The 24,609-nt window shown below is 42.9% G+C and overlaps 1 protein-coding gene and 1 long non-coding RNA gene across 3 annotated transcripts in view; one reads left to right on the forward strand and one right to left on the reverse strand.

The window, feature by feature from the left end:
* The window catches only part of LATS2 (large tumor suppressor kinase 2), a 61,083-nt gene extending 47,577 nt beyond the window's left edge, over window positions 1-13,506 (reverse strand). The window contains exons 1-2 of one of the 2 annotated variants that reach the window (XM_058185176.1): window positions 13,304-13,506; window positions 1,269-2,024 (exon numbers count right to left, since the gene is read on the reverse strand). In XM_058185176.1, coding sequence (XP_058041159.1) covers window positions 1,269-1,610 — 342 coding nt within the window. In that variant the 5' untranslated portion in view covers window positions 1,611-2,024; window positions 13,304-13,506. Of the gene's footprint in view, window positions 1-1,268; window positions 2,025-13,303 lie in introns of those variants that run through there. The other variant, XM_058185177.1, reaches the window with a different exon arrangement.
* Window positions 13,507-13,621: 115 nt separating this feature from the next.
* The window catches only part of LOC131200027 (uncharacterized), a 28,113-nt gene continuing 17,125 nt past the window's right edge, over window positions 13,622-24,609 (forward strand). Inside the window, exon 1 of the long non-coding RNA XR_009155481.1 lies at window positions 13,622-13,721. This is a non-coding gene — a long non-coding RNA (uncharacterized LOC131200027). The remainder of the gene's footprint in view (window positions 13,722-24,609) is intronic.

Here is a 24,609-nt window from a genome sequence, read left to right on the forward strand (position 1 = left end):
AGGAAGTGTCAGAGGGTGTACTTTTCTTTAGTTCAGTAGTACAGTTTTCAGGTAGAAGGGTATGATGTGTGGACTTCAGCTCCTAGAGTTCCCCAGACAGTGGGATTCTGGGAGTTCAAATTTTATAAGTTGCCAAATCAAAAAAGCACTGATGGAGAAGATTCAAAATGTAATCATTTGAATCTCTGTAGAGCAAGATTGTGCCTTGGACTGCATAGGAGAAGATTTGAAGCACTTCGTTTTGAACTGTTAAAGCAGCCACATTATCACATCATATTAACTTGCATGAACAGCAGCAGAGAGGATCTAGAACGGCTTCTGAAACAGCCGCACAGGCCTGGAAAATAGTGCAAGTTTGGACTATAAGACATAGCTGCTTTAACATTCTGAAAGAAGATGCTTTATGCAAGCTCTCCTTATTTATGAAGCACCTTTCAGGATCAGAAAGATTATGGAGTGACATTCTGGAGTTGGGAAACAAAACAAAGGTTGGTAAAACAATCTTGGATTAGCTGGATCAAAAGCTTGATTTAGTATCAGGCAGATTCCTACAAAGCAGAATTAATCCTATGCAGTGAAGAATGCTTCCTCTGATCACCATTACTCAAAGATATTTAGGAGTTCAAAAGAATGTAGAACCCTCAAATCTCCCCTAACATTATGATTTACAAACTAGGGTTTATAAGTATAGGCCGACTCATGATCTACAGGCTACATGCAGCTATCAACCCCATTCAGTTACTGCATCCTACATTGCCCCAATAGGCAAAACGTCAGATTTTTAGTGATGTATTTCTATGAATGTTTTCATTGAAATGAAGCTTAAAAGGGATGCATTAAGCCCCACATTCATTTGGACTCTTGAGGCCTCCAGCAAACCTTTCAAAAAAAAAAAAATAGTGAAAATATTTGGCTGTCTATCTGGTGCAGTTAAGGACATGAAGCCTTCACAGATCAGTGAGTGTAAAAGTGTGGCCCCTTGGCCAAAAAAGGTGCCTATCTCTAGTAGTTTATCTATTCCTAGATATGAAGTGTGACCTAATGAGTTACGGCCTACTCAACGAACTCTGGTTAGCAAATCATACGATGATCGCCAAGCATATGAAATGGCAATAGGACCACAGAACAAAAGTCATGGCCTAAATCAATGCACTGCATGTACTGAACAGCAGCTGAATTGCCCACTTGTAATTGCAACATATCCAGAAGTCAACATAGCCTGCACAGCATGGCCTTCTTGCCCATCTCTGCTCTAAATGCATACTCACCTGATCGCATCCTGCATTCACCAGTTCCTGCAACATTTGCCTATTGACTTCAACAACTGCAGAGGTAGTGCCCAACTCATTAGCAAAGGGCAATAGAGAATATCTGATTTCTCGCAGTGCTTTCTGGTAATTTCCAAATTTGGCAGCCGGTCGGATTTGCTGCTGTCTGGCAGCATCCTTTCCTACTAGAATTTTAGAGTCCAGAGAACTTTCACTGCTTGGTCCAATGGGTAATCCCTGACTAGAAGCTTTGGCAGGCTGTTTCAGACCTTCCCGGATCTCCTGTAATCTTTGTCTGCTGTTCCCAGAGTAAGTAGTAGCAGGGAAAGTCTTTGGCCTCATGGTTAATCCAATATTGTTTCAGCATCAATACCAACTTCTTTTGCATATAATCAAAGGGATGTGGATCTTCAGTGTCGTTCTTCTGGAAGATATCAGTTTGTTATAAAACATTATTCCCTGAAATCAATTCACAGGTAGGTGGCAAACCTCCATAGCAAATCTTGTCATTTTCCCAGTCTCTGGTACACAGAAGGATCAATAGTCATAGAGCAGTAGCTGATGTCATTTCTCTTCAGCTCGGTTTTTATGGTTCCTATAGCCAGAGGGAAATCCTAAAAACCTCTTGGTGTTTTTAACAAAATAACAGAGTTGAAAGAGATATTGGAGGCTTTCTAGTCCAACCCGCTGCTCAAGCTGGATGCCTATACCGTTTCAGACAAATGGTTTTCCAATCTCTTTTTTTCTCTCCAGTGTCTGAAAGAAAAAAGAATAAAGATACTGTTACGCAAGTTTTTACTTTATTTTTTTTTCTTAAGGTATTCAAAAAAATCTGGAATTACCTTGTTTTTATTTATATAGTAATTTTTTTATAAAACCAAAACCAATAAATAATAAATGATTAAAACCATGCAGGATATAAAGCAACCTCCAAGTTAGATTCAACTATAACATTTCATATTACACCAATTCAGCACTAAACACAGATTTAAAAAAAAACCCCAACAACCTCATGTAAGAAACTCTTAATCTTTTTGTTTAATAGCATTACATGTTAGGGGGAGTTGATTAGAAGGAAATTCTAAAGAAATTCTAAAAAACAAAACAGTCAGTCCAAGGTTGAAAGTAGAACAAGGAACCTGATGTTTAAAAGCTGATCTATGAAGACTAGATCACTGTACAAATCATTTATGGGAGCTTCCCAAAGAAAATGATCATAAGAATTCCCACCCACCTCTTTCATATTGTCTTCAGTTTAGGGGAAGAGTATTGGAGATCATTTCTTCAATGGCAATAATTAGAGAACCACAGCAATGGATCCAATGCCTTTACAAGTCATTGGGTTCATTTTTCTGATCTGGAATTGTTTTTCCAGCAGTTGAGAATGGGCACCGACTTTTATAGCTTACTGTCCGCAACATAAAATGAACAGGAGTGGGGGAAAGGGCCAGTTGCTCGAAAGCAAGTTATGGGGGAATGGAATGTAGCGGGGACTGAAGCGTGATGAGATAAATTGCTATGCAGCAAGATGACCACGAAATTTGCATTCCTCCACCTCACAACATGGTACAATAGGTGAGTCATAATACTCATAAACATATACAGTGGTGGCCAAAATTGTGGAAACCTTGTATTTTTGAGGTTTGATGGCTAATAACACCACTTTTTTGGGGGAGTTTCAAGATAATCATATTCCATTGCTGGAATGGCCTGGGAATAGCCCAGATCTTAACCCAACTGAAAATCTATGGAGCTGACTAAAGAAACCTGTTTGTCAGAAGCAACCCAGGAATAAAACCCAGTTAATAAAGCAACCATTCAATCTAGTTCTGTAACAGCTACAGAACTAAAAGATTTGGTTTACTCCATGGGAAGACTCCAAAAAAAGCTTTGCTGGCTGAGGGACTCTGGGAGTTGAAGTCCACAAGTCTTGAAGGGACCAAGGTTGGAGACCCCTGCTCTATACAGCAGTGGTGAGACCACACTTGGGAGTATTGTGTCCTGTTCTGGTCACCATGGTATAAAAAAGAACTCAGGCCCTAGAAAGAGTGCAGAGAAGAGCAACAAAGGTGAAAAGGGTCTGAAGCTAAACTGTACAAGGATGACTAAGGGAACAAGGTATGTTTAGCCTAACAAAGAGAAGCTTAGGGGTTACACGATAGCTGTCTTCCAACACTTGAAAGGCTATTATAGGGAAGAGGGAGTAAATTTGTTCTCCAAAGCACCTGAAGGCAGGACAAAAACCAGTGGGTAGAAGCTCATCAGAGGGAGATCCAACCTGGAACTAAGGAGGAATTTCCTGGGAGTGAGAACAACTAATTAATTGAAGAGGTTGCCTTCCATAGTCATGGGTGCTTCATTGCTAGAGGTTTTCAAGAAAGATTGGACAACCATTTGTCTGAAATGGTATAAGGCATAATCCCATGAGGGGGTTGGAACTAGAAGATCTCCAAGATCCCTTCCAGCCCTATATTTCAATGATTCTATGACTCAGGATCCCTAATTTCAAGCCATCTTATTTCTTCTGTGCTGCAACTTACAGTATGTATTTTCAGCATTTTGATGCTCTCATGCAATTCCCATTTACCAGTATTTACAAAAGAGATTTATTCCAGAGCCAAATGCATGGTTAGGATCCTGATACCAAACTCTTGAGCAAATGTATACAGAACTTTGTCTTTCAATTAAAAACAAAAAAAAATCTTTGTAGTTCAAGTAAGACTTATATGTTCATTTTCATTATTATACATTCATCATAATTTGTGGAGCAGAAGAGATTTTTCTGCAATCAATTTAACTTAATACAATACCAGGCAGCTTAGAAATAATACTGCCTTGGAATAATAATAATATTAATAATAATAATAATGCCTTGGAAGCAGGAAATATGCAAAACAAAATTAAGTATTTAAGCAAGTTTCCTCTCTATCCATGCCGCAGAATGGGAATAAACCACAACCAGTTCTGTCACTGCTTTGGAAAGAAAGCGTATTTTCATTCCAGTTCTTACAACTCAGACTTTTTTGCAAAATGGAAATCCCCTTTTCTTCTATAAATAGCTACAACCACATGTACACTGGAAGAAGATGAAAATCAGCTACACACATTTATTTTACAATAAATTTTAAATTTTGCTGGGCACATATTCCTCTTCCAAATCACCAATTAAAATATATTAAAAAGTAGGTACAGCAATAAACTATAATATAAACCATTAAATCTAGTTCTTAAAAAAAATAAAAAAGTCTTCAACTCATTCTTGACTCTTGTAAGTCCATGCAGTTTTGTAACTTGACTCTTGACTCTTCTAAGTCCATGCAGCAATACAAAGATATTTTATCATTCCCTTCTTTTTGGATGTTTTTTCAATTATTCCAAAGCCCTCATGGTATTTACTAGGAGTTTGTTCTCCATGTAAAATGGCCCAACTCAACTTATCTTCTCAGCCCAGACAAGAGTCATCAAATGTTGTTATCTGCTGAAACGTAATATCTGGGGCAAATTTAAAAAATGTACTTTAAAAAAGTACATTGAAGTTCTGAAATCTAATATGCATTTTAATTCATTTCAAAACAGATTAAGAGGAACATCTGGGAATAGAATGTACTCATCAGGTCTAGATAGATGTAGTTTAGGACGTACTGTACATCAACAAGAATTCTTGACTTCCAATGTTTTAGCATTACTAAATATAACCATTTTTTAAAAAGTTCTGACATGGGGAGGGGAGGACCCCTATATGAGAACAAGCAACAGAATTTCATTTTTAATGTTTGCCAGTGTATTCACAGTAAAAAAAATGACAATAAAGGTTATCTTATCTTATTTGTAATCTATGACCAGATCTTTAGAAAAATCCCCTGAATACATTGAAAAGTGCATGTTAGAATTTTATTTATTTATTTATTTATTATTTAAATTTTTATACCGCCCTTCTCCCGAAGGACTCAGGGCGGTTTACAGGCAGATAAAATAAACAGTACTATTACAAAATAAATACTATTAAAATACCACTAAAAAACTTATTCAATTTGGCCGCAATTAAAATTTAGCAAATAATAAAACCCATTAAAAACCCATTAAAAACCCATTTAAAACCCCTTAAAAACCCACGAATTTAAAAACTAATCCAGTCCTGCGCAGATGAATAAATGTGTTTTAAGCTCGCGACGGAAGGTTCGGAGGTCCGGAAGTTGACGAAGTCCTGGGGAGTTCGTTCCAGAGGTGGGAGCCCCACAGAGAAGGCCCTTCCCTGGGTGTCGCCAGACGACACTGTCTCGCTGACGGCACCCTGAGGAGTCCCTCTGTGAGAGCGCACGGGTCGGTGAGAGGTATCCGGTAGCAGTAGGCGGTCCCGTAAGTAACCCGGCCCTATGCCATGGAGCGCTTTGAAGATGTTCACCAAAACCTTGAAGCGCACCCGGAAGGCCACAGGCAGCCAGTGCAGTCTGCGCAGGATAGGTGTCACCCGGGAGCCACGAGGGGCTCCCTCTATCACCCGCGCAGCTGCATTCTGGACTAACTGAAGCCTCCGGATGCCCTTCAAGGGGAGCCCCATGTAGAGAGCATTGCAGTAATCCAGGCGAGACGTCACGAGGGCGTGAGTGACCGTGCACAGGGCATCCCGGTCTAGAAAGGGGCGCAACTGGCGCACCAGGCGAACCTGGTAAAAAGCTCTCCTGGAGACGGCCGTCAAGTGATCTTCAAAAGACAGCCGTCCACCCAGGAGGACGCCCAGGTTGCGCCCCCGTTCCATCGGGGCCAATGACTCGCCCCCGACAGTCAGCCGAGGACTCAGCTGACTGTACCGAGATGCCGGCATCCACAGCCACTCTGTCTTGGAGGGATTGAGCCTGAGCCTGTTTCTCCCCATCCAGACCCGTCGGCTTCCAAGCACCGGGACAACACTTGATAACCGTTGGGGTGGCCGGTGTGGAAAAGTACAGCTGGGTGTCATCAGCGTACAGCTGGTACCTCACACGAAGCCACTGATGATCTCACCCAGCGGCTTCATATAGATGTTGAACAGAAGGCGAGAGGATCGACCCTGCGGCACCCACAAGTGAGGTGTCTCGGGCCGACCTCTGCCCCCTGTCAACACCGTCTGCGACCGATCGGAGATAGGAGGAGAACCACCGATAAGCGGTGCCTCCACTCCCAATCCCTCCAACGGCGCAGCAGGATACCATGGTCGATGGTATCAAAAGCCGCTGAGAGGTCTAATAGGACCAGGGCAGAGGGCATCCTCTATCCCTGGCCCTCAGAGATCATCCACCAACGCGACCAAAGCCGTCTCAGTGCTGTAACCGGGCCGGAAGCCAGACTGGAACGGGTCTAGATAGACAGTTTCATCCAGGTGCAAGGGAAACTGATATGCCACCATACTCTCTACAACCTTCGCCACGAAGGGAAGGTTGGAGACCGGACGATAATTACCTAAAACAGCCGGGTCCAGGGAAGGCTTCTTGAGGAGGGGTCTCACCACCGCCTCTTTCAAGGCGGTCGGAAAGACTCCCTCCACCAAGGAAGCGATCGTAATAGCCTGGAGCCAGCCTCGTGTCACCTCCTGAGTGGCCAGTACCAGCCAGGAGGGGCACGGGTCCAGTAAACATGTGGTGGCATTCAACCTCCCCAGCAACCTGTCCATGTCCTCGGGAGCGACAGGGTCAAACTCATCCCATAAAATGTCCCCAAGATCACCCTTAGCCGTCTCACCCACGTCACTGCAATCTTGGTCTAGGCCCTCCCGAAGCTGAACGATTTTATCGTATAGATAACCGTTAAACTCCTCAGCACGTCCCTGCAACGGGTCATCCCGCTCCCCCTGATGTAAGAGGGAGCGAGTCACCCGAAACAGGGCGGCTGGGCGGTTATCTGCCGATGCAATGAGGGATCTATTCCTGATCTATTGTTGACTCAGATACAGATTTGTATATTTGGTATAAGATTCATGGGTTGAAATTTCCCCATCCTACCATTACTTTTTACCTAGCTGAGCTCTGCATCCAAATTTGGGATTCTAAAAAAATTACATAATCCCCATAAACCACAGCTTGTCTGATTATTTCCAGAACTGGATTCAATCACTATGACATTCATGGAAGATCAGAACAGTTTTGACATTTTAGAATTGCATGGACTTCTTGAAAAGGTTTTGTACCTCCATAAACTAAGGAGTTATCAAAGAAATATGAACATTAAACAGGCAGAATGTTTAACTAGATCCCACTTACATCCAAGAAACTTTAGAAAAGGAGGAAGACTTGACAATATGATACAGATACCTTTTTCATTGTTTAACTTGACTACTTAAAGCCTTTTAAGCTGAATCTGGCAATTACAATACTATCTAGGGACTAATGTATAACATATATGTGGCAACTCTCACCTTATTGTAATTTACTAAGGATTCTCTCAGTAGAATATAGAAAGCCATATCTGACATTAAATGAATTTCATAAAGCTCCTTATCACAATTTCCACTAGAGGTAAGGAATCTTACTTTGTATGCTGCAGGAAAGACCTAATTCTTCATCAAAGACAATGACTTAAAACAGCAGATGCTGAAGAGTGGGAATTAGGCAGAGCTGTGTGTCCTATATGACTGACCCACACTTTTAGAGTCTGCAGCAGAGGTAGACATCTTCCTGCCTTCCAGATGCCTTTGATTTGTGTGGGCTTGTCTGTGCTATGTGTTGTGTCCTTTTGCATACTTTGCTCTATGAGTGATGCTTCCAAGAGATGAGATTTTTCTTTCTGCGGACAGTTTATGCTGGACCAAAAGTCATGTCTTTAGGGACATGTGAGAATGGTTTGCACCCAAGATATTGCAGTAGTTTGTCTGTATTAAGGACACATTGGGACAGCTGGGCTATTACTTAGGGTTTTTTTCCTTCCAAGGTGCCAAGAGATTTGTGCAATGTTCTGTTCTCTCCATATGTCAAACACACAAATGAATGTAATATAGCAGTAATTAGAGTGCCATTAAACTGATTTGGCAAATTTGCAAATGCAGATTGCAGAACTGTGTAGCACAGGGCTTGTGGAGGGGGGTGTCATGGAAGGGCAAGGTGAGAAACATCAGGTAGGGGACTATGTATAAAGTTTCCTGTTTTAAAAGAGGGCATATTACCTAGATTGGTAAAGAAGACCCTAAATGCTCTTTGCATATTATATTACTGTACTGAGTTGTTAAATTTCTGACTGCATAATATTTTTTTCTGTGGCAGATTGCTTTGGGAATATTTCAATTCTAGTTTCCAGTGAAATAAAGCTATCAGCATTAAAATAGTCTTCCTGGAATTCCATTGGCAATCTGTGAAAAGTAAATTATTTTATTATTGTGTATGCTTCTTACTAATATGAATAAGAAACTAATGAAAACAAATTCTATATGTTGTATGTTGAGAGTCACTATTACTCTTAACTGGTTGAAGCTATAGATAAAGAAACCTATCATAAATTAGTTTTTTGGAACTGGCATATTTCTTAACCTTGGTCAGTTTTGTTGGCCTAAATTTTCAAGGAACAATTATTGTCAACACTGAACTTTCATTTCTGGAATTAAAATCAGCTTAATGCAGCAGACAAAAAAAGAAAACTTATTTTGTTGCTAAAAACATTTTTGTAACATTAGTTTTCATAGGAAAGATTCATCAGCTACTTGCCTGGGTGTGATAAAACGGAACTGCTGACTATAAAAGGCCTTAATATATAAAATGAGCATTTTTTAAAAAAATAAGTAATTGAAAAATCTGATCTAAATACTCTCAATAAAAGTCACCAGGGAAGGTTGAATTCTCAAAAAAAATCCTAACTTCACTCAGGACACTCTTTAAATATCATTGAGGGAATATATGAAACTAGAAAATTCTTAATCCCCGAAGAACAGGAAACTAGTATTTATAAATGTCAAAATTAGCATCCTCGCTTATCAAAGCTATCAATTATGTCCTACCAGTCCCATATTTCTGTCCAATAGGGTCAAAGAAAATAACTTTTCTTTGATATCACTGCTACTATTTATCAAACTGCAAAAGAATTCCTCCCCCTTTGTTAGGGGAACAAAAAAAAGTCATATTTCTAACAATATAGACTTCAACTTAATATGGAATATAATAGGTTTAGCATCACATGTAGAAATGTCTACAGGAATCAAACATGGAGAAAGTTATGCAAGAGATTCTTTTCTGGGCCCAGTGCTCCTCATTTTTATCAATAAGTTAGGCAAAAGGATGCTCAACAAATCCGCAGATGACACCAAGTTTGGTCAGGTTGTTAACAGTATCACTAAAACCAGACTGCGTGTTTCGAAAGGATTTTGAGAAACTTCAACACTGTGCCCTATCCAACAAAATGCAGCTGCATATCAAAAGATGTAAGGTTCTCCTATAGCTGCCCATGTAGCCAGAGCAATCTCAGGCTCTATCGATAGAGGTATAAAGCCACAAGGGCTATCTCTGCTCCTGTTTAACTTTTAAATGAAACTGCTTTGGGAGATGATCCATCACAATGGGGAGTGAGATATTGCCAGTAGGCTGATGATACTCAGTTGTACATCGCTGCCCATGGTCAGTTATGTGATGTTGCAACCACCTTCCCTCTGTGCCATGAGGCTGTTGAGGAGCAACAGGCTAAACCTGAATGTTGGCAAGACAAAGAGGCTTTGGGTTTGGGGCTCCTTGGCTCTGGAGGAATCCCATCTCTGGTTATAGATGGGGCTGCACTGCGGCAAATAGATGCAGTCTGTAATCTAGGCATTTCCTGGAGTCACAACTCCTGCTTGAGGAGCAGGAAGCAGTCATGGCCAGGAGGTCCTCTGCACAAGTGCAAGTTGTTTGCCAGTTATGTTTCTACTGAACCAGTATGTCCTTCTCAGTCACACATGTCCTAGTCACCTCCCATTTGGACTATAGTAATGTGGTCTACATGGGGCAGTCCCTGAAGAGTATCCAGATGCTTCAGCTGGTTCAAAATACAGCATCCTGCAGAGTTTTGTGCAAGTCTAGATTGGTGCATATGTCACTTCTTTTGTAGAAGCAGCATTGGTTGCCGATTTGCTTCTGGTGCAATTCAAGATGCTGGTTATCACCTTTAACATCCATATGATTGGGGCCAGGTTAGCACCTCTCCTCAGACACATCAACCTGACTCGCTGGGACGGGAAGGCCTGGCATGTTGCGGGTCCCATCTATTAGGGAAATACAATTGGTGGGACAATCAGAAGGGCCTTCTCAATAGTAGTGTCCTCCCTATGGAGTACATTCCCCCGGAAATAAGACTGCCCTCACCTGCACCTTATTATTTTTCTGGGAAGCACTAAAGATATGGTACTACCTGTGAGCCTGGGGACCCTAGGCTGATACAGAAAACCAAGTGGTTGATATGATTGTATTTGTTGTCACTAGGGAGGGAAATGAGGGGTTGTATAGGTTTTATGCTTTGAATTGTTTTAATGTTGTAAGCTGGCTGAAACCACCACGTGTGATTTGGATGGCTATATAAATCTGTAAGCAAATAAATAAATGTGCAGCAATAGTTTTTCTCTAGGCTGCACCCATCAAACCACATCTGGAACACCATGTTCAGTTCCAGTTGCCACAATACAAGGATGATGAGAAACTGGAAGGAGAGACAAAGTCACTGATGGGTTTGATGACTAAATCCTATGAAGATTGGTGAAATAAACTGGATGCCTTTAGCCTAAAAAGAGCAGGCTCAGGGACATTTGATAGCACTCTTTAAATACATGACAGACTGTCACAAATCGGAGGGTGCACATTTATTCTCCAGAGCACCTGAAAATGGGATAACTACTAATGGGCAGGATAGGATAGGATAGGATAGGATAGGATAGGATAACAGCTTGTGGGCAGACACAGATCCAAATTTGAAATAAGAAGAAATTTCATGACTATGGGAATTATTAAGCAGGGGAACAGCCTCTCTTCTAGAGTGGTGTCTGGAGGTTTTAAAAGTCGTTTGTCTGGGTGCAACAAAGATTCCTGCCCAGGGCAAGGGTTGGACTAGAAGACCTCCAAGGTCCCTTTCAACACTATGATTCTATGAAACATATGACACAGAAGAGGCAATAAATGAAAAAATCCATTTATAACCGTGGCTCATTCCCCCCCCCAACCATCTTTCTCAACCTTCGGCCAGAGTCCTATCCAGGAAATATCAGCAAGAGGCGGCGGTCCTCAAGGCAGAAGTGCCGGGACTGTCCTGCCCATTCCTCATGCTAACTCCCATCGACCTCAGAAACCAAGCCAAGCCCAGGGAAGAGGCGGCGGCGCCGGCTCCTCCGACGGAAAGTTAAGGACAGAGCGGAATAAGGCGCAGCTTCCCTCAGCGGAGCGCGGGCCTGACTGACTAAAACTGGAAAGTTTATTCGGCGTTGGCTGCGGCTCTTCCGGTGGGAGCAACGAGAGGCCTCCAGCACGGTCAGAGGGAGAACCCGCTCCGGCCCAGGGAGGGCTCGGTAAAGGCCAGGCACCCAAACCCTTTGGGCCCGATCCTTCAAACTAAGATCTCTCCTGGAAGGGCGCAAAAGCCCCGGAGAGGATGCAGCCCTCAAGAGGAGCGACGCTTCTTTGGCGAATGAGCGAAGGTCCCTCGGCCACTCCTGTCCGCAAGAGTTGCAAGACTTTCGCACAGTCCTTTTGGCGTCTGTTTCTTTTGTTTAAAAAAAAAGAAACACACACACACACACACACACAATCTCAGAAAGGTTGCGCTGTATAGGATCGGGCGGTGGAGTTCCACCTTTGGACCCCTTCCTGGCACATAGAAGTAAAATCATAGAGCCTCTCTCTCGTACTCCGCATTTTTAATCCGAAATAAACTTCCCCAAGACTGTTCAGATTCCGCCATGTTACGCTCGGAAAGGACCGGACCTCCTATACATTACGGCGGGCTCAGAAAAGGTCCGCTGTAGGAGTAAACACCTCCCAAGCAGCTTTGGTCAACGTTGCCGGTTCAAACGCTCCACGGGTCCCGCTACGCATCACGCCACTAAACCCTGCACTTTTTCGCTCGCGTGTAAACGCTCGTTTCCCCGCGGCACACCCGTCTAGACATTCTCACGAGACGAAAACAAACGCGCTCCCCGAACATCCAAAACGCTCCCCAGGCGAGATCGGGCTGCACGCAGCGCCTTCCAAGACCGGCTGCACGGCCCCGGGGGGATGCCGTCCGTCCCGCGTTCTCAGCTAAAGCTCCTGGCAAGGCGAAAGGCAGGCGAATAGTTTGGCTTTCTCTTGGCCACAAAAACAGGCAAAAGGGCTCTTCTGGTCGGCAACAATTTCCACCACCCCCCCACTTAGCCCAGGACAGAGAATAATATATATCCCAACTTTCGCCTAGTGAGACCAGCCAATTCAGCGGGCCAAAGATCCGCCTTCCAAAACCGCTGGGCGATTTTCCGCGTCCGGATTTGGCGGCGGGCTTGAGCGGACTTCATTCAGCCTCAGTGGCAATGGGTGGGTTTGGCCCCAAGCAGGGGCCTCCAAGGCTGACCAGTCCCGCCAATTGAAGAAGGCTGGCCCATGCAGCTCTTCTGCCTCCTTACCCCGGAGTCCCGTCCCTTCCCCTGCCAAGCCTTACACAGTATCCCTGTCTTCCCGGCCGTTCCAGCCCACGACACCCCGCCACTCCGTCTTCCGCTCCTCGGTCAGGGCTCCCCTCCTCCGCGGCATGGGACCAACTCTGCTTTTCTGAACCGCTTCCAACTTCCAAGAAGGCACGGCTGCCTTTGCCGGCTCCCCGACTCTCCTGCCCGCCCGAAGCAATTAAGAATAATTTTTGCACCAGAGCCGAAGAAGCTCCCGGGGCCAAATGCCACCCCCACCGCTTTCCCATTCCAGAACGGTGCCCACCTTGGTCTTTAAAAGAAGGACGGCAGAAAAGCTGCAAAGGAGCAAAGAAAGAGGGAGGGGGACCAGCCTGCCCGCGCCCCCCCACCCACCCCGGGGAAACCCTGGCCCCACCCCTCCGCAGCCCTTGCACTAAGCAGGAACGGGGTTTCCCGTACTCACCCCCCTTCTTTCCCCCTTAATGCCCAATGGAAAGTCTGGGGGCAGCTTCCGCGACTCCCCTCCCGTGGCTGCGGCGGCAGCGGCGGCGTCCGCCTCGGGCGCGCGGCTCTTTCTCCATTCTTCTCTTCCCCCCTCTCGGGCTCCAAATGCGGCGGCCGCGGGACACAGTTGGGACATTCGCTACATTGTTAGCATTCCACACGCCCCACGTGACCCAGACTCGGCGTCATTCCATCGCCCTCCCTTCGCATACCAGCGGGGAGCGGGGCCGGCGGCGGGGGGGGGAGGAGGGAGGGAGGGAGGTGGCGAGATCGTGAGGTCCTGCCCGTCAAGCACCGGCTGGGCGGAGCCAGCTGGAAAACATCTGCTTCGCCCCCTCGGCGGCGCTCCCTTCTGAAAGCGGGAAGGCGCTTTGGCGGTAAGAGCTTCGCTGAGGCGATGCGGCCTCATTGAATCCGCCCGCGCGATTGTCAGACCGCTTGCAAGCGCTATAGGTTTATACTTGCAGGGGTCTCCAACCGTGGCAACTTTAAGCCTGGAGGACTTCAACTCCCAGAATTCCCCCTAACATCTAACAAAGCTGGCTGGGGAATTCTGGGAGTTGAAGTCCTCCAGGTTTAAAGTTGCCAAGGCTGGAGACCCCTGGATTATAGTATATTGGCATTTGTTTTATTTTATTTTTTATAAATGAACTGAGGTGAAGCAGCGCTCCCTCAAAATCGATGGAGGGGCATAAAATCCCAGAATTTCTAGAGGACCCTCCAGAACAGATTCACCCACAGCTCAACAGAAACATGGTGCAAAACCAGCTGTTAGGTTTATATAGCATAGCTTACGGTTGAGTGTAAGGCGATATTAGCTTATTCAGTAAATAAATAATGGTAAACAAAACCCGGGGCTTCTTAGTGTGATGGGTGAAACTACATTCTAGTCCAGGGCAGTGGCGAAATCTAAATTTTTTTACTACCAGTTCTGTGGATGTGGCTTGGTGGGTGTGGTGTGGCTTGGTGGGCGTGGCAGGGGAAGGACACTGCAAAATCTCCATTCCCACCCCACTCTGGGGCCAGCCAGAGTTGATATTTGCTGGTTCTCCAAATTACTCAAAATTTCCGCTACCGGTTCTCCAGAACCTGTCAGAACCTGCTGGATTTCACCCCTGGTCCAGGGGTCTCCAACCTTGGCAACTTTAAGCTTGGAGGACTTCAACTCCCAGAATGCCCCAGTCAGCAAAGCATTCTGGGAGGTATTCTGGGAGTTGAAGTCCGCCAGGCTTAAAGTTGCCAAGGTTGGAGACCCCTGCTCTAGTCTACTGACTGGTTCATACATGTTGCTATACCAGAATTGCGGTTTTGTTTTGAATTGCATGGGTGAACCTAACACATTGCGGTTTTCATGTTATGATTTATGAGACTGTATGAACTAATTTAATGTTGGCTTTTGCCGCAAAGTACTGTCTAGCTCAGCAAAGTGGGCAAGGTGTGATTCAGGGGTGAAGTTAATGAGCCGGTCTAGCTAGCTCAACAGGTCTGTTCTAATGGAGACACTCTTTTGATTCTTTTTTATTTGAAAATGGCCTGGATGTGCAAGCTTTCATATTATATGCTTTGTTTTATAGCACCTTTGTAACAAGAATTGTCTTGAACTCCGTTCTTATGGTCATATCCAGAAACATTAGTTATTTTGAAATAAATCGCATTCAATTTTGGATCACCTTCCAAGCTTGCAGATCAATATTATTACTGCATTTAAAAATAAAACTCCAAATATAACTCATAATATGTATTATATTTTTTATGTTTGCGTAATTAAAATAACTTATAATAAATGACATATTCCTTAATAAAATGTGTGCGTGCGCACAGACACGCGAGTGTGTACACACATACACACACACTCCAGTGTATATATACACACACAGCATACGTGTATGGGGGGTGTGTATATATTTTTTGAGAGCAGGTGTCAGAATTTCATTTTAATGTGTGCCATTGTGCTATAGAAAAGTGACAATAAAAGTTATCAAATCCACTTTAGGACAAAACTTTTATTAGGACATTTCAAAGACCACAAAAAAAAAAAAGCTTTTAAAATATTTTAATCTTTTCTTTCCTTGCTGTGCTTTCTTTCCTTGTTGTAAGAGACTAAGACAGCTTTCGTACCAGCCTCATCTAGTTTGGTTGGCCTGGATAAAGCTTTAAAAGAAATACAAAATAGGGCTATTATGACATTCAGCCTGTATAAGAAATGGGACGTCTATTGCAGATTGAAACTCAGTCACCAGAGGTTTTTTTTTTTTTTTTTAATCTGGTGAAAGGTAAGAGCACTGAGTACTTCAGGCTTTGTTCCCAAGGCTGCTGGTGGGTGATAAGATAAGGATTCCTAACAGTCTTCCTGCTTTGATGCTGAGTGGATGAATTCCTTTGTTTGTCTGTCTGGGTGTGTGCGAGGCGCGTGTGGTATATGCACACACACACACACATACACACACACACTATCCCTTTAGTATTTGGCCAGTTTATCCAAGTATGTGGGGGCAGAATCATCCTCAACTGACCAGTATATGACAATGAAAAAAGCCCGTTTCCTGAGATACTTGAATGCAAATCATTGTGAAAATAGCAATAGAGTTTGAATTGCAACACACTATTATCTCAGCCCTTGGACCCTGCTTCTTCTGCCTCATATGTAGGGGAGGAGGCAGGGGCTGCACCTATGGAACCTGGATTGTATCTCAGAGGATAGTTAGAAGTGCAGGAAAAACAATTGCTACCAACCTGCCTTCCATTGAGGACTTGTATACTGAACAAGTCAAAAAGAGGGCTGTGAAAATATTTACAGACCTCCTCACATCCTGGACATAAACTGTTTCAACTCCTACCCTCAAAATGATGCTCTAGAGCAGGTGTCTCCAATTCCTCAACCAGCTTTGCTTCTGGGAGTTGAAGTCCACAAGTCTTAAAGTTGCCAAGGTTGGAGACCCCTGCTCTAGAGCACTGCACACCAGAACAACTAGATACAAGAACAGTTTCTTCCCAAACGCCATCACTCTGCTGAACAAATAATTCCCTCAACACAAATTAGTTATTAAGTCTGATTACTATTAATCTTCTTATTGTTCCCATCACCCATCTCCTTCCACTTATGACTGTAACTTCGTTGCTTGTATCCTTACGATTTATATTGATTGTTTCCTGATAGCTTATTTGTACCCTATGACTATCATTAAGTGTTGTACCTTATGGTTCTTGATGAACATATCTTTTCTTTTATGTACACTGAGAGTGTATGCACCAAGACAAATTCCTTGTGTGTCCAATCACACTTCGCCAATAAAAAATTCTATTCTATTCTATTCTAGAAGCTGTGGGTTTTCCATCGTTGGAGCTTTTAAAGATGGACAACTTATCCCAATTCAATAATTGCATGATTTTCATGTTTCTAGTAACTGAGAATAGAAATTTTAGTGTTAACAGCCTGCTGGGCCTTTACAAGGGAAGGGGGATTAGAATACAGGTAGTCCTTGATTTACAGCCATTCATTTAGTGACCGTTAGTAGTTACAATGGCACTGAAAAAAGTGACATGACCTTTTTCCCACTTACAACTGTCGCAGCATCCCCGTGGTCACGTGAACAAAATTCAGATGCTTGGCAACTAGTTCAGACTTACAATGGTTGCAGTATTCTGGAGTCATGTGATTACCTTTTGCCATCTTCTGACAAGCAAAGTCAATGGGGAAGCCAGAGTCACTTAACAACCGTGTTACTAACTTAACAACTGCAGTGATTCACTTAACAACTGTGTCAAGAAAGGTGATAAAATGGAGCAAAACTCATTTAAAAATTGTCTCACTTAGCAACAGAAATTTTGGGATCGATCATGGTCATAGGTTAAAGATTATCTGCAATCTTTACTATTTTACTGTTGATTTTGTGTGTGTGGGTGTCAGTATGTGTGTGTCTCAAATACAAATATGTATTTGGATTGGCGGCTGTATAAATTGAACAAATAATCTTCCCTTTCTCTGGTCTGGTTATGTCTCAAGCCTCAGAGACAGTTCCTGCCATTCCAAGAACCTCGTTTTTGCCCCCCTATAGGTTGAATCCAAAATAAAATAGATTTCTGTATTTCCAAGTAAGCTAATTTTCCTTGAAGGACAAAGAATTGGCAGGAGTGGGAAGCAGGTGGGCTGATATGGGACCTAGATTTTCCCAGATGGTTACTCTAGGTCTCCAAATTTCACAACTTGATGACTTGTGGACTTCAATTCCTAGAATTCCATGCTGGCTGAGGAATTCTGGGAGTTGAAATCTACAAGTCTTACAAGTTGCTAAGTTTGGAGAGCCCTGTAGTAGAAGTAGCCAGGGGAAAGCACTTGGGAAGTGGTGTGACTGATTCATAAGAACCATCTTCCCCTTATCAGGGTATTTATAATGGTAAGTTCAGGGCCTGAGAGAGTCATAGCCTGGTTGGGAAACCTTTGGAGCTTCTGTAGAGGGAAGAAGGAATGGCCTTGAGGGATGGGAGGAACACTCATGACCAAGACAGCACAGGAATGTAATCTGACTAAATGTCTCGAACAAGCTCTCTGTACTTCTCACAAAGTTAAAAGGAAGCAGGGCAGGAAGTGCATTTAAATTTGCAAGATTCTTTTGCTATAAATGTACAATAAAATAGTACAAGTAGTGCTTGGCTTACAACAGTTCATTTAGTGATTCTTCAAAGTTACAACAGCAATAAAAAAAATGACTTAGTTTTTCACACTTACGACTGTTGCAACATCCCCATGGTCATGTGATCAAAATTCAGATGCTTGGGAACTGGTTCATATTAATGACAGTTGACATGTCCCACTGGATCATGTGATTCCCTTTTGCGACCCTCTGACAAACAAAGTCAATGGAGAAACCTACTTCACTTAACAACCATGTTACTACAACTGCAGTGATTCACTTAACAGCTGTGGTAGGAAAAGTCTAAAATGGAGCAAAGCTCACTTAACAAGTGTCTCGCTTAGCAACAGAAATTTTGGGCTCAATTGTGGTTGTAAGTCGAGGACCTGTACTGACGTACAAGATATTGGATTCCTAGTCTGATCTATCTTGACAGAGTGACACCTCCCATTTCTTAATCTCCAGGGTCTAAAAGATGGTGTCCTTGCCAGTTCACAGAGAGGCTATGATTATTAAATCCAAAATCAATGACCCCCATCTAAGTCTCTGCTTCAGCAAACCGAGCAGTCAGTTGAGTTCTAAAATCAAAGCAATGTAGCTGCTGAGATATTTGTAGTGTTAGTCCACTCCTCTTTAACAAATATTGTTGAAGGAAACTGGGAAATATCATGCTTTTGGTTGCAGTTGGCTGCCAAAAATTTGACAATACCTGGGAGGGAAGTGATTCATACTGAGTGTGACGTGACTTTAGCAGTTGTGATACATTAACTGAACCCGTTTCAGCATTGGAGACTTCTAGGTTTTTGGTGCTGGAGAATTTCAATATTTACTTGGGACTGGTTCCTCAGGAACGGTTCAACATATAGCAGCCATGTCATGTATGAGCCTATCCTAATTGATCGCAAGGCCAAGACATGATTCACGTCATTGTGTTCTGATTAGAGAGGTATTCCATGGTTGGGGACACCTCAAGTTTCCCAATTACAGGTAGTCCTCACTTACTGACTACAATTAGGACCAGCAATTCTAACTTTAAGTGACATGGTTGTAAAATGGAGTCATGTGATTGTGTCAATTTATAACATAAGTTCATCAAGTTCTAGCTGTAATCGTTATGCAAAATATCATGGACCAGTAAGTGTGATGTCATGTGATCTTGACAAGTGACTTCCTGCCAGCTTCCCCATTGACTTTTGCTTTTCAGAAGCCAGCTGTCAATGTCATTAATGGTGACCATGTGGCCATGGGATACTGCCATCTGAAAATGGGTGCCAAGCATCCATATTGTGATCCCATGACCAGGGAGATGCTACAATGGCTGCAATTTCAAGGACTGTTCCTAAGTCTCTTTTTCAGCGGCATTGTAACTTTGGTTGCTGAACGAAGACTATCTGTATTATGGACAAAGCACTATCCTGACCAAGTTGCTTTAGTCACTCCATCTGATCTTTGCAGACTAATGGACTTATTAAGATGATCTACCTGAAACAATTATTGGATTCATCTGGATTCCAAGATACTATGGAAGGGTTTTGGATGACTACACTAGTGATTTTATGATCTGCTTGGTACTAGGAATAAAATGCTTAGTAGGACAGTGAACACAATTTCTCCAGAGAGTTCTCTTTGATCTCTTTCGAAAATGCTTCTAAGGTATACAGATGAACAGTGAAGCTGAAACAGCAAAGTAAATAGCTAAAGCAATGATGGAAGAACAGTAACTCAAATTTGAAAGGGCAAAGCCAGAGTCATAGGAAAGCCAATGGTGGGGTTTTGGTTTTGGGGGGATTCTGCATGTATTACATCTGCCTGTTGAGTTGTTTTATGCTAGGAAAGGGCTGAATTAGATCCACACCTCCTCCTCCAGGCATTCTTTTATGGCATCCTCAGAGGTTTCTGCTTTCAATTAGTGTTTTTCAGATTAAATCTCTCATGTTCAAGTCAATCTGGATGCCAGCTTTGATGTACAGTACAGACTACTATGACGGTTTCTACTCATTCTTTTATTGTTAGACCAGTTCACTTTCAGTTTAGATACTTTAGGATGTAGGCAGGTTGCTTGGAGCTGTATTTTCTACTGCTTTTTCTTTAGATCCTTGTTCAACTTTGATCTGTGAGGTTATTAGAAATAGAATAGAATAGAATAGAATAGAATAGAATAGAAAGGAATAGAATTTTTTATTGGCTAAGTGTGATTGGACACACAAGGAATTTGTCTTGGTGCATATGCTCTCAGTGTACATAAAAGAAAAGATATGTTCATCAAGGTACAACATTTACAATACAAATGATGGTCAATAGATCAATATAAATCATGAGGATTGCCAGCAACAAAGTTACAGTCATACAGTCATAAGTGGAAAGAGATTGGTGATGGGAATGATGAGAAGATTAATAGTAGTGCAGATTTAGTAAATAGTTTGACAGTGTTGAGGGAATTATTTGTTTAGCAGAGTAATGGCCTTCGGGATAAAACTGTTCTTGTGTCTAGTTGTTCTGGTGTGCAGTGCTCTATAGCGTCGTTTTGAGGGTAGGAGTTGAAACAGTTTTATGTCCTGGATGTGAGGGATCTGTAAATATTTTCACGGCCCTCTTCTTGATTTGTGCAGTATACAGGTCCTCAATGGAAGGCGGTGAAATGCCTCTGTTAATATGATATATTCTAAGGGAGGGCAGTGTCTGGTCCACAAACTTCAGTAAGTTCAAGATTTTGGCAGGTAGGTTTTGTATATTGTGACATTCGCTGTTCAGGCACCACATAGGCCACCAGTTTATTTCTACACAACAAAGATCCAAACTAAGGGTGGAGAAGATGCCTCTTTCTATAGGAACCTCCAGATGTATTGAAAGTTGCTGTGAGTTTATGTGGCAGCGACTCAAGACTGATCGTTCTCTGCTATTGCTGCCCCAGATCTTTGGGATCTGAAGAGTTGAGAGGCCTGTTCATTAGCTTTAAAACAAAAAAAAAAAAAAAACGAAAATCTTTAAAACACATGTTTTATACAATTTTTCAACAATTAATTTTATTTGTTTGCTGAAATTCCTACTGACTTGTTTTTTATTTGTTTTAATTGCAGACTTACTGAGTGGCTTTCATTAAGCTGGTTATCAAACTTAACTACAATTAGCCAACTTACCTTAGGAGGAAAGTTTATCCCATTTATCATTCACAGAATCCAGAATTCATTGCTGAAGAATGTGGCACATATCCCATTAGTGGAAAAATGTGAGAAAGCATCTCTAATTTTGTCTGTGTACTTTTTGAGACCTCTAATGGGGTTGTTGGTGTAAATATGGGGGCAGTGTAAACATCTGGGTTTATTGCGGGATCTGCTTCCCATGTTACCATCATTGTCCTGTTGTTTCCTGTTACTTGTGCAAAACTGCTTCAGGTCAGATGCTTGTCAGTATACAAGTCTCGATCTGTCACTCAGTAGTCAGTGCCATTGTCCAGTATGGGCTGCAGTTTATTAATAATGTATTTGACTGGTTTGAATTGTGTGTTGTAAGTTAACAATAAGCAATGTTCTCTTTGTTCAATTTTCATGGTTTGTCTTTTAAAAGATTTTCTCTGGGAGTTAATCTGGTTCTATTGATTTGTCTATTGATCTTAGATCGATAGTTGTATCTTCCAAATGTCTGGGTTTCTTTTTAACTGTCTAACTCAACTCCTGGTGGTTGAGATGAAAGTAATGTCATGTGCAAGGGATGAGATTGGTATTTTCAGGACATGGCTGGACAAAATAAAGTGGAAATAAAGACTTTAGAGTAGATTAGTAAGGAAATCTAAGGACCTTTGGTTAATTTAAAATCCTAGGCTTTCTCCACATAACGCATTAAACCACAGAGTAGCTAAGCGCCTGTTACTTCAACTTATTACTATGTAAACCTATTCCAAGTGGTTAATGCTGGAGGTGTTTGCCAGTACAGAAAATTGAATTAATTGAGAAAAGCATGGTTCACTTAATATTCACAAATATTCACAGAGAATATTTCTTTCAATATTAACCACGTTAAAGTAATTCAGAGGCAGCATACTCTGGAACAGATGTTGAAAGGAAAGGCAGATTTGCTTTATGCTCTGTTTGTGTCTTAATTAACTGCCACTATTAGATGGATTAGCAGGTGGTTAAGCAGTGATAGAGATTGAATTCACACATTGTGCTAACCGATTGTTGGTTTAAGAATGGTTCATTGAATGATCTACAATTGGGATAATTCACAAAGTATGTCAAGATATTATGCAGTGTGGTATTGGCTTAGTAGACTGGGTGAAATCAGCCAAATGTGGCTTATTCATTACCAAGCAGACAATAACTTGAGCATGATGTGTGAACATAGGAATGCTTACAAATAGCACAATATCAGCCTAGAGGAAGGGCTCGAGGGACCATTGCAGGATTTTGTCCTTGTCTCATTTTTTATATTCAATCGGTAGATATACCGTATATACTCGAGTATAAGCCGATCCGAATATAAGCCGAGGCACCTAATTTTACCACAAAAACTGGGAAAAACTATTGACTCGAGTATAAGCCGAGGGTGGGAAATGAGGCAGCTACTGGTCAATGTAAAAAATAAAGATAGAGCCAAGTAAAATAACATGAATATTTATTTGAACGAAAAACAATAAAAGTGCAAAAGGGGGAAGGAGGATTCCCAGCTTTAGAAAATTTAGAACTACGCCACCTTTGGTATGACCTGAGCATAGCTCATAAAATTATCTGCTACAATGTACTTCCTATCAATGACTACTTCAGCTTCAACCACAACAATACACGAGAACACAATAGATTCAAACTTAAAAGTGAACCTCTCCAATCTAGATTGCAGAAAATGTGACTTCAGTAACAGAGTTGTTAATGCCTGGAATGTGCTACCTGACTCTGGTCTCTTCCCAAAATCCCCAAAGCCTTAACCAAAGACTATCTAGTATTGACCTCACCCCATTCCTAAGAGGTCTGTAAGGCGAGCATAAGAGCACCAGCGTGCCTACCGTCCCTGTCCTAATGTTCCCTTTAGTTGTATTCCTTTTATGTATTCAATTCATGCTTATATTTATATAATTATTTAATATGTATTTGACAAAATAAAATGAATGAATGAATGAATAGAATAGAATAGAATAGAATTTTTATTGGCTAAGTGTGATTGGACACACAAGGAATGAATGAATGAATGAATGAATGAGTGAGTGAGTTACTTCAACAACATTGTCTCACAGAAATTGACAATACAACTGCAAGCATGAAAATGAGTCCTCCTTTAGCTTCCAAGGGACCAGGGTGCCTCTGAAGGTCAGTGCTCTAAGCACTAAGAACCCAGCACAAATCTAAGCCTGTATGCACACCAATAGTGAAAATACCCTGCACAGTGTCTCTTGGCAGAGAAGGTTAATTTTCATAGACGTTGGGGTGGCTCTTTTTTTTTTTTTTTTGGCAGGGCAATAAGGATCTCTAATATCATTAAACCCAAGTGTGAGGAAAAAGACAGCAGCTAAAATGTTAAGGCCAGTTGTGTGACCTTCTCCAATACAGTTGGCCTGGCTGTTTGCCAAAACTTAAAACACCCTCCCATCCCCCTCCTGCTAAAGCTTCTTTCTTAAAACAATTGTGGTCTTTGCCTTCATGTCGCTCAACCTTTCACCTGCCAGGTTCCTAGCCCTTCACCCTTGACCCACTGCTGTGTTTGCTTAGCATTGTGCCAATCGACTTTAGAAGTCTGTGTGTGTGTGTGTGTGTGTGAGAGAGAGAGAGAGAGAGGAGGGAGGAGGAGTGCAAAGGGGAAGGAGGATTCCCAGCTCTAAACAAAGGGAAATCCCGGAATGCCAGCGCCGAAAGGCGGTGCTCGCGTTCCTCCTCCCTTGCTCAAAAGCCCCAATAACCTTCACCAGCAAGGCAGACCCCCACGGAAGGAAGGGGACGGCTGACTCACCGAGCATCTGGCTGAAGAGCAGCTGCTCCAGGTCGCCCAGCACGGTGAAGCACGGAGGAGAAGAAAGAATGAAAGAAGGAGGAACGGCCCTCCTTTCTCTCTCTCTCTCTTCCAGCGCCACGGAACAGAAGGGGACTAGGCGCGCACACACGCCCAGCTTCTGAAGCACGGAGGAGAAGAAAGAATGAAAGAAGGAGGAACGGCCCTCCTTTCTCTCTCTCTCTCCAACGGGAAAACGCTCTTTCGCTTGGGGAGAGGAGGGAGGGAGGAGGAGGTTGGCTTGCTTATTCAACCCTTCCGGCTAGCCATCCAGCCCTTCCCAGGAGAAGGCGAGGAGTTTTGGGCGAGCGACCTTTTGCTAGAAAGCGCAGCTGCTGCCCCAACACCACCAGTTGGGGCGGAGCCGGGTGAGCTGCAGTAACTCCCGCCAGGCTATGCATTGGCGCTGGGAAGCCCTGGCGGTGCAGTCCTTCTCGGCTGAGGGAGGAGGGTTTTCCTCTTCTCTCTCCGCTGCGCCTGAACATCTGCCTAGCAACAATGACGACACGGGGAGAACCTTTTTTTCTGCTGGTTGAGCTTGGCCAACCGCCGCCTTGCTCTGAGTTGCTGCATTGTTTGTTCACCCGGGGCGACTCCAATTTACCAGAAAGCGGAACGTGAGTTTGAGGGTCGCGGGCGGGATGGCGCTGCGCTCTGCGCC

Source organism: Ahaetulla prasina, chromosome 5, assembly GCF_028640845.1.
Source record: "Ahaetulla prasina isolate Xishuangbanna chromosome 5, ASM2864084v1, whole genome shotgun sequence".
NCBI classification, from domain to species: domain Eukaryota; kingdom Metazoa; phylum Chordata; class Lepidosauria; order Squamata; family Colubridae; genus Ahaetulla; species Ahaetulla prasina.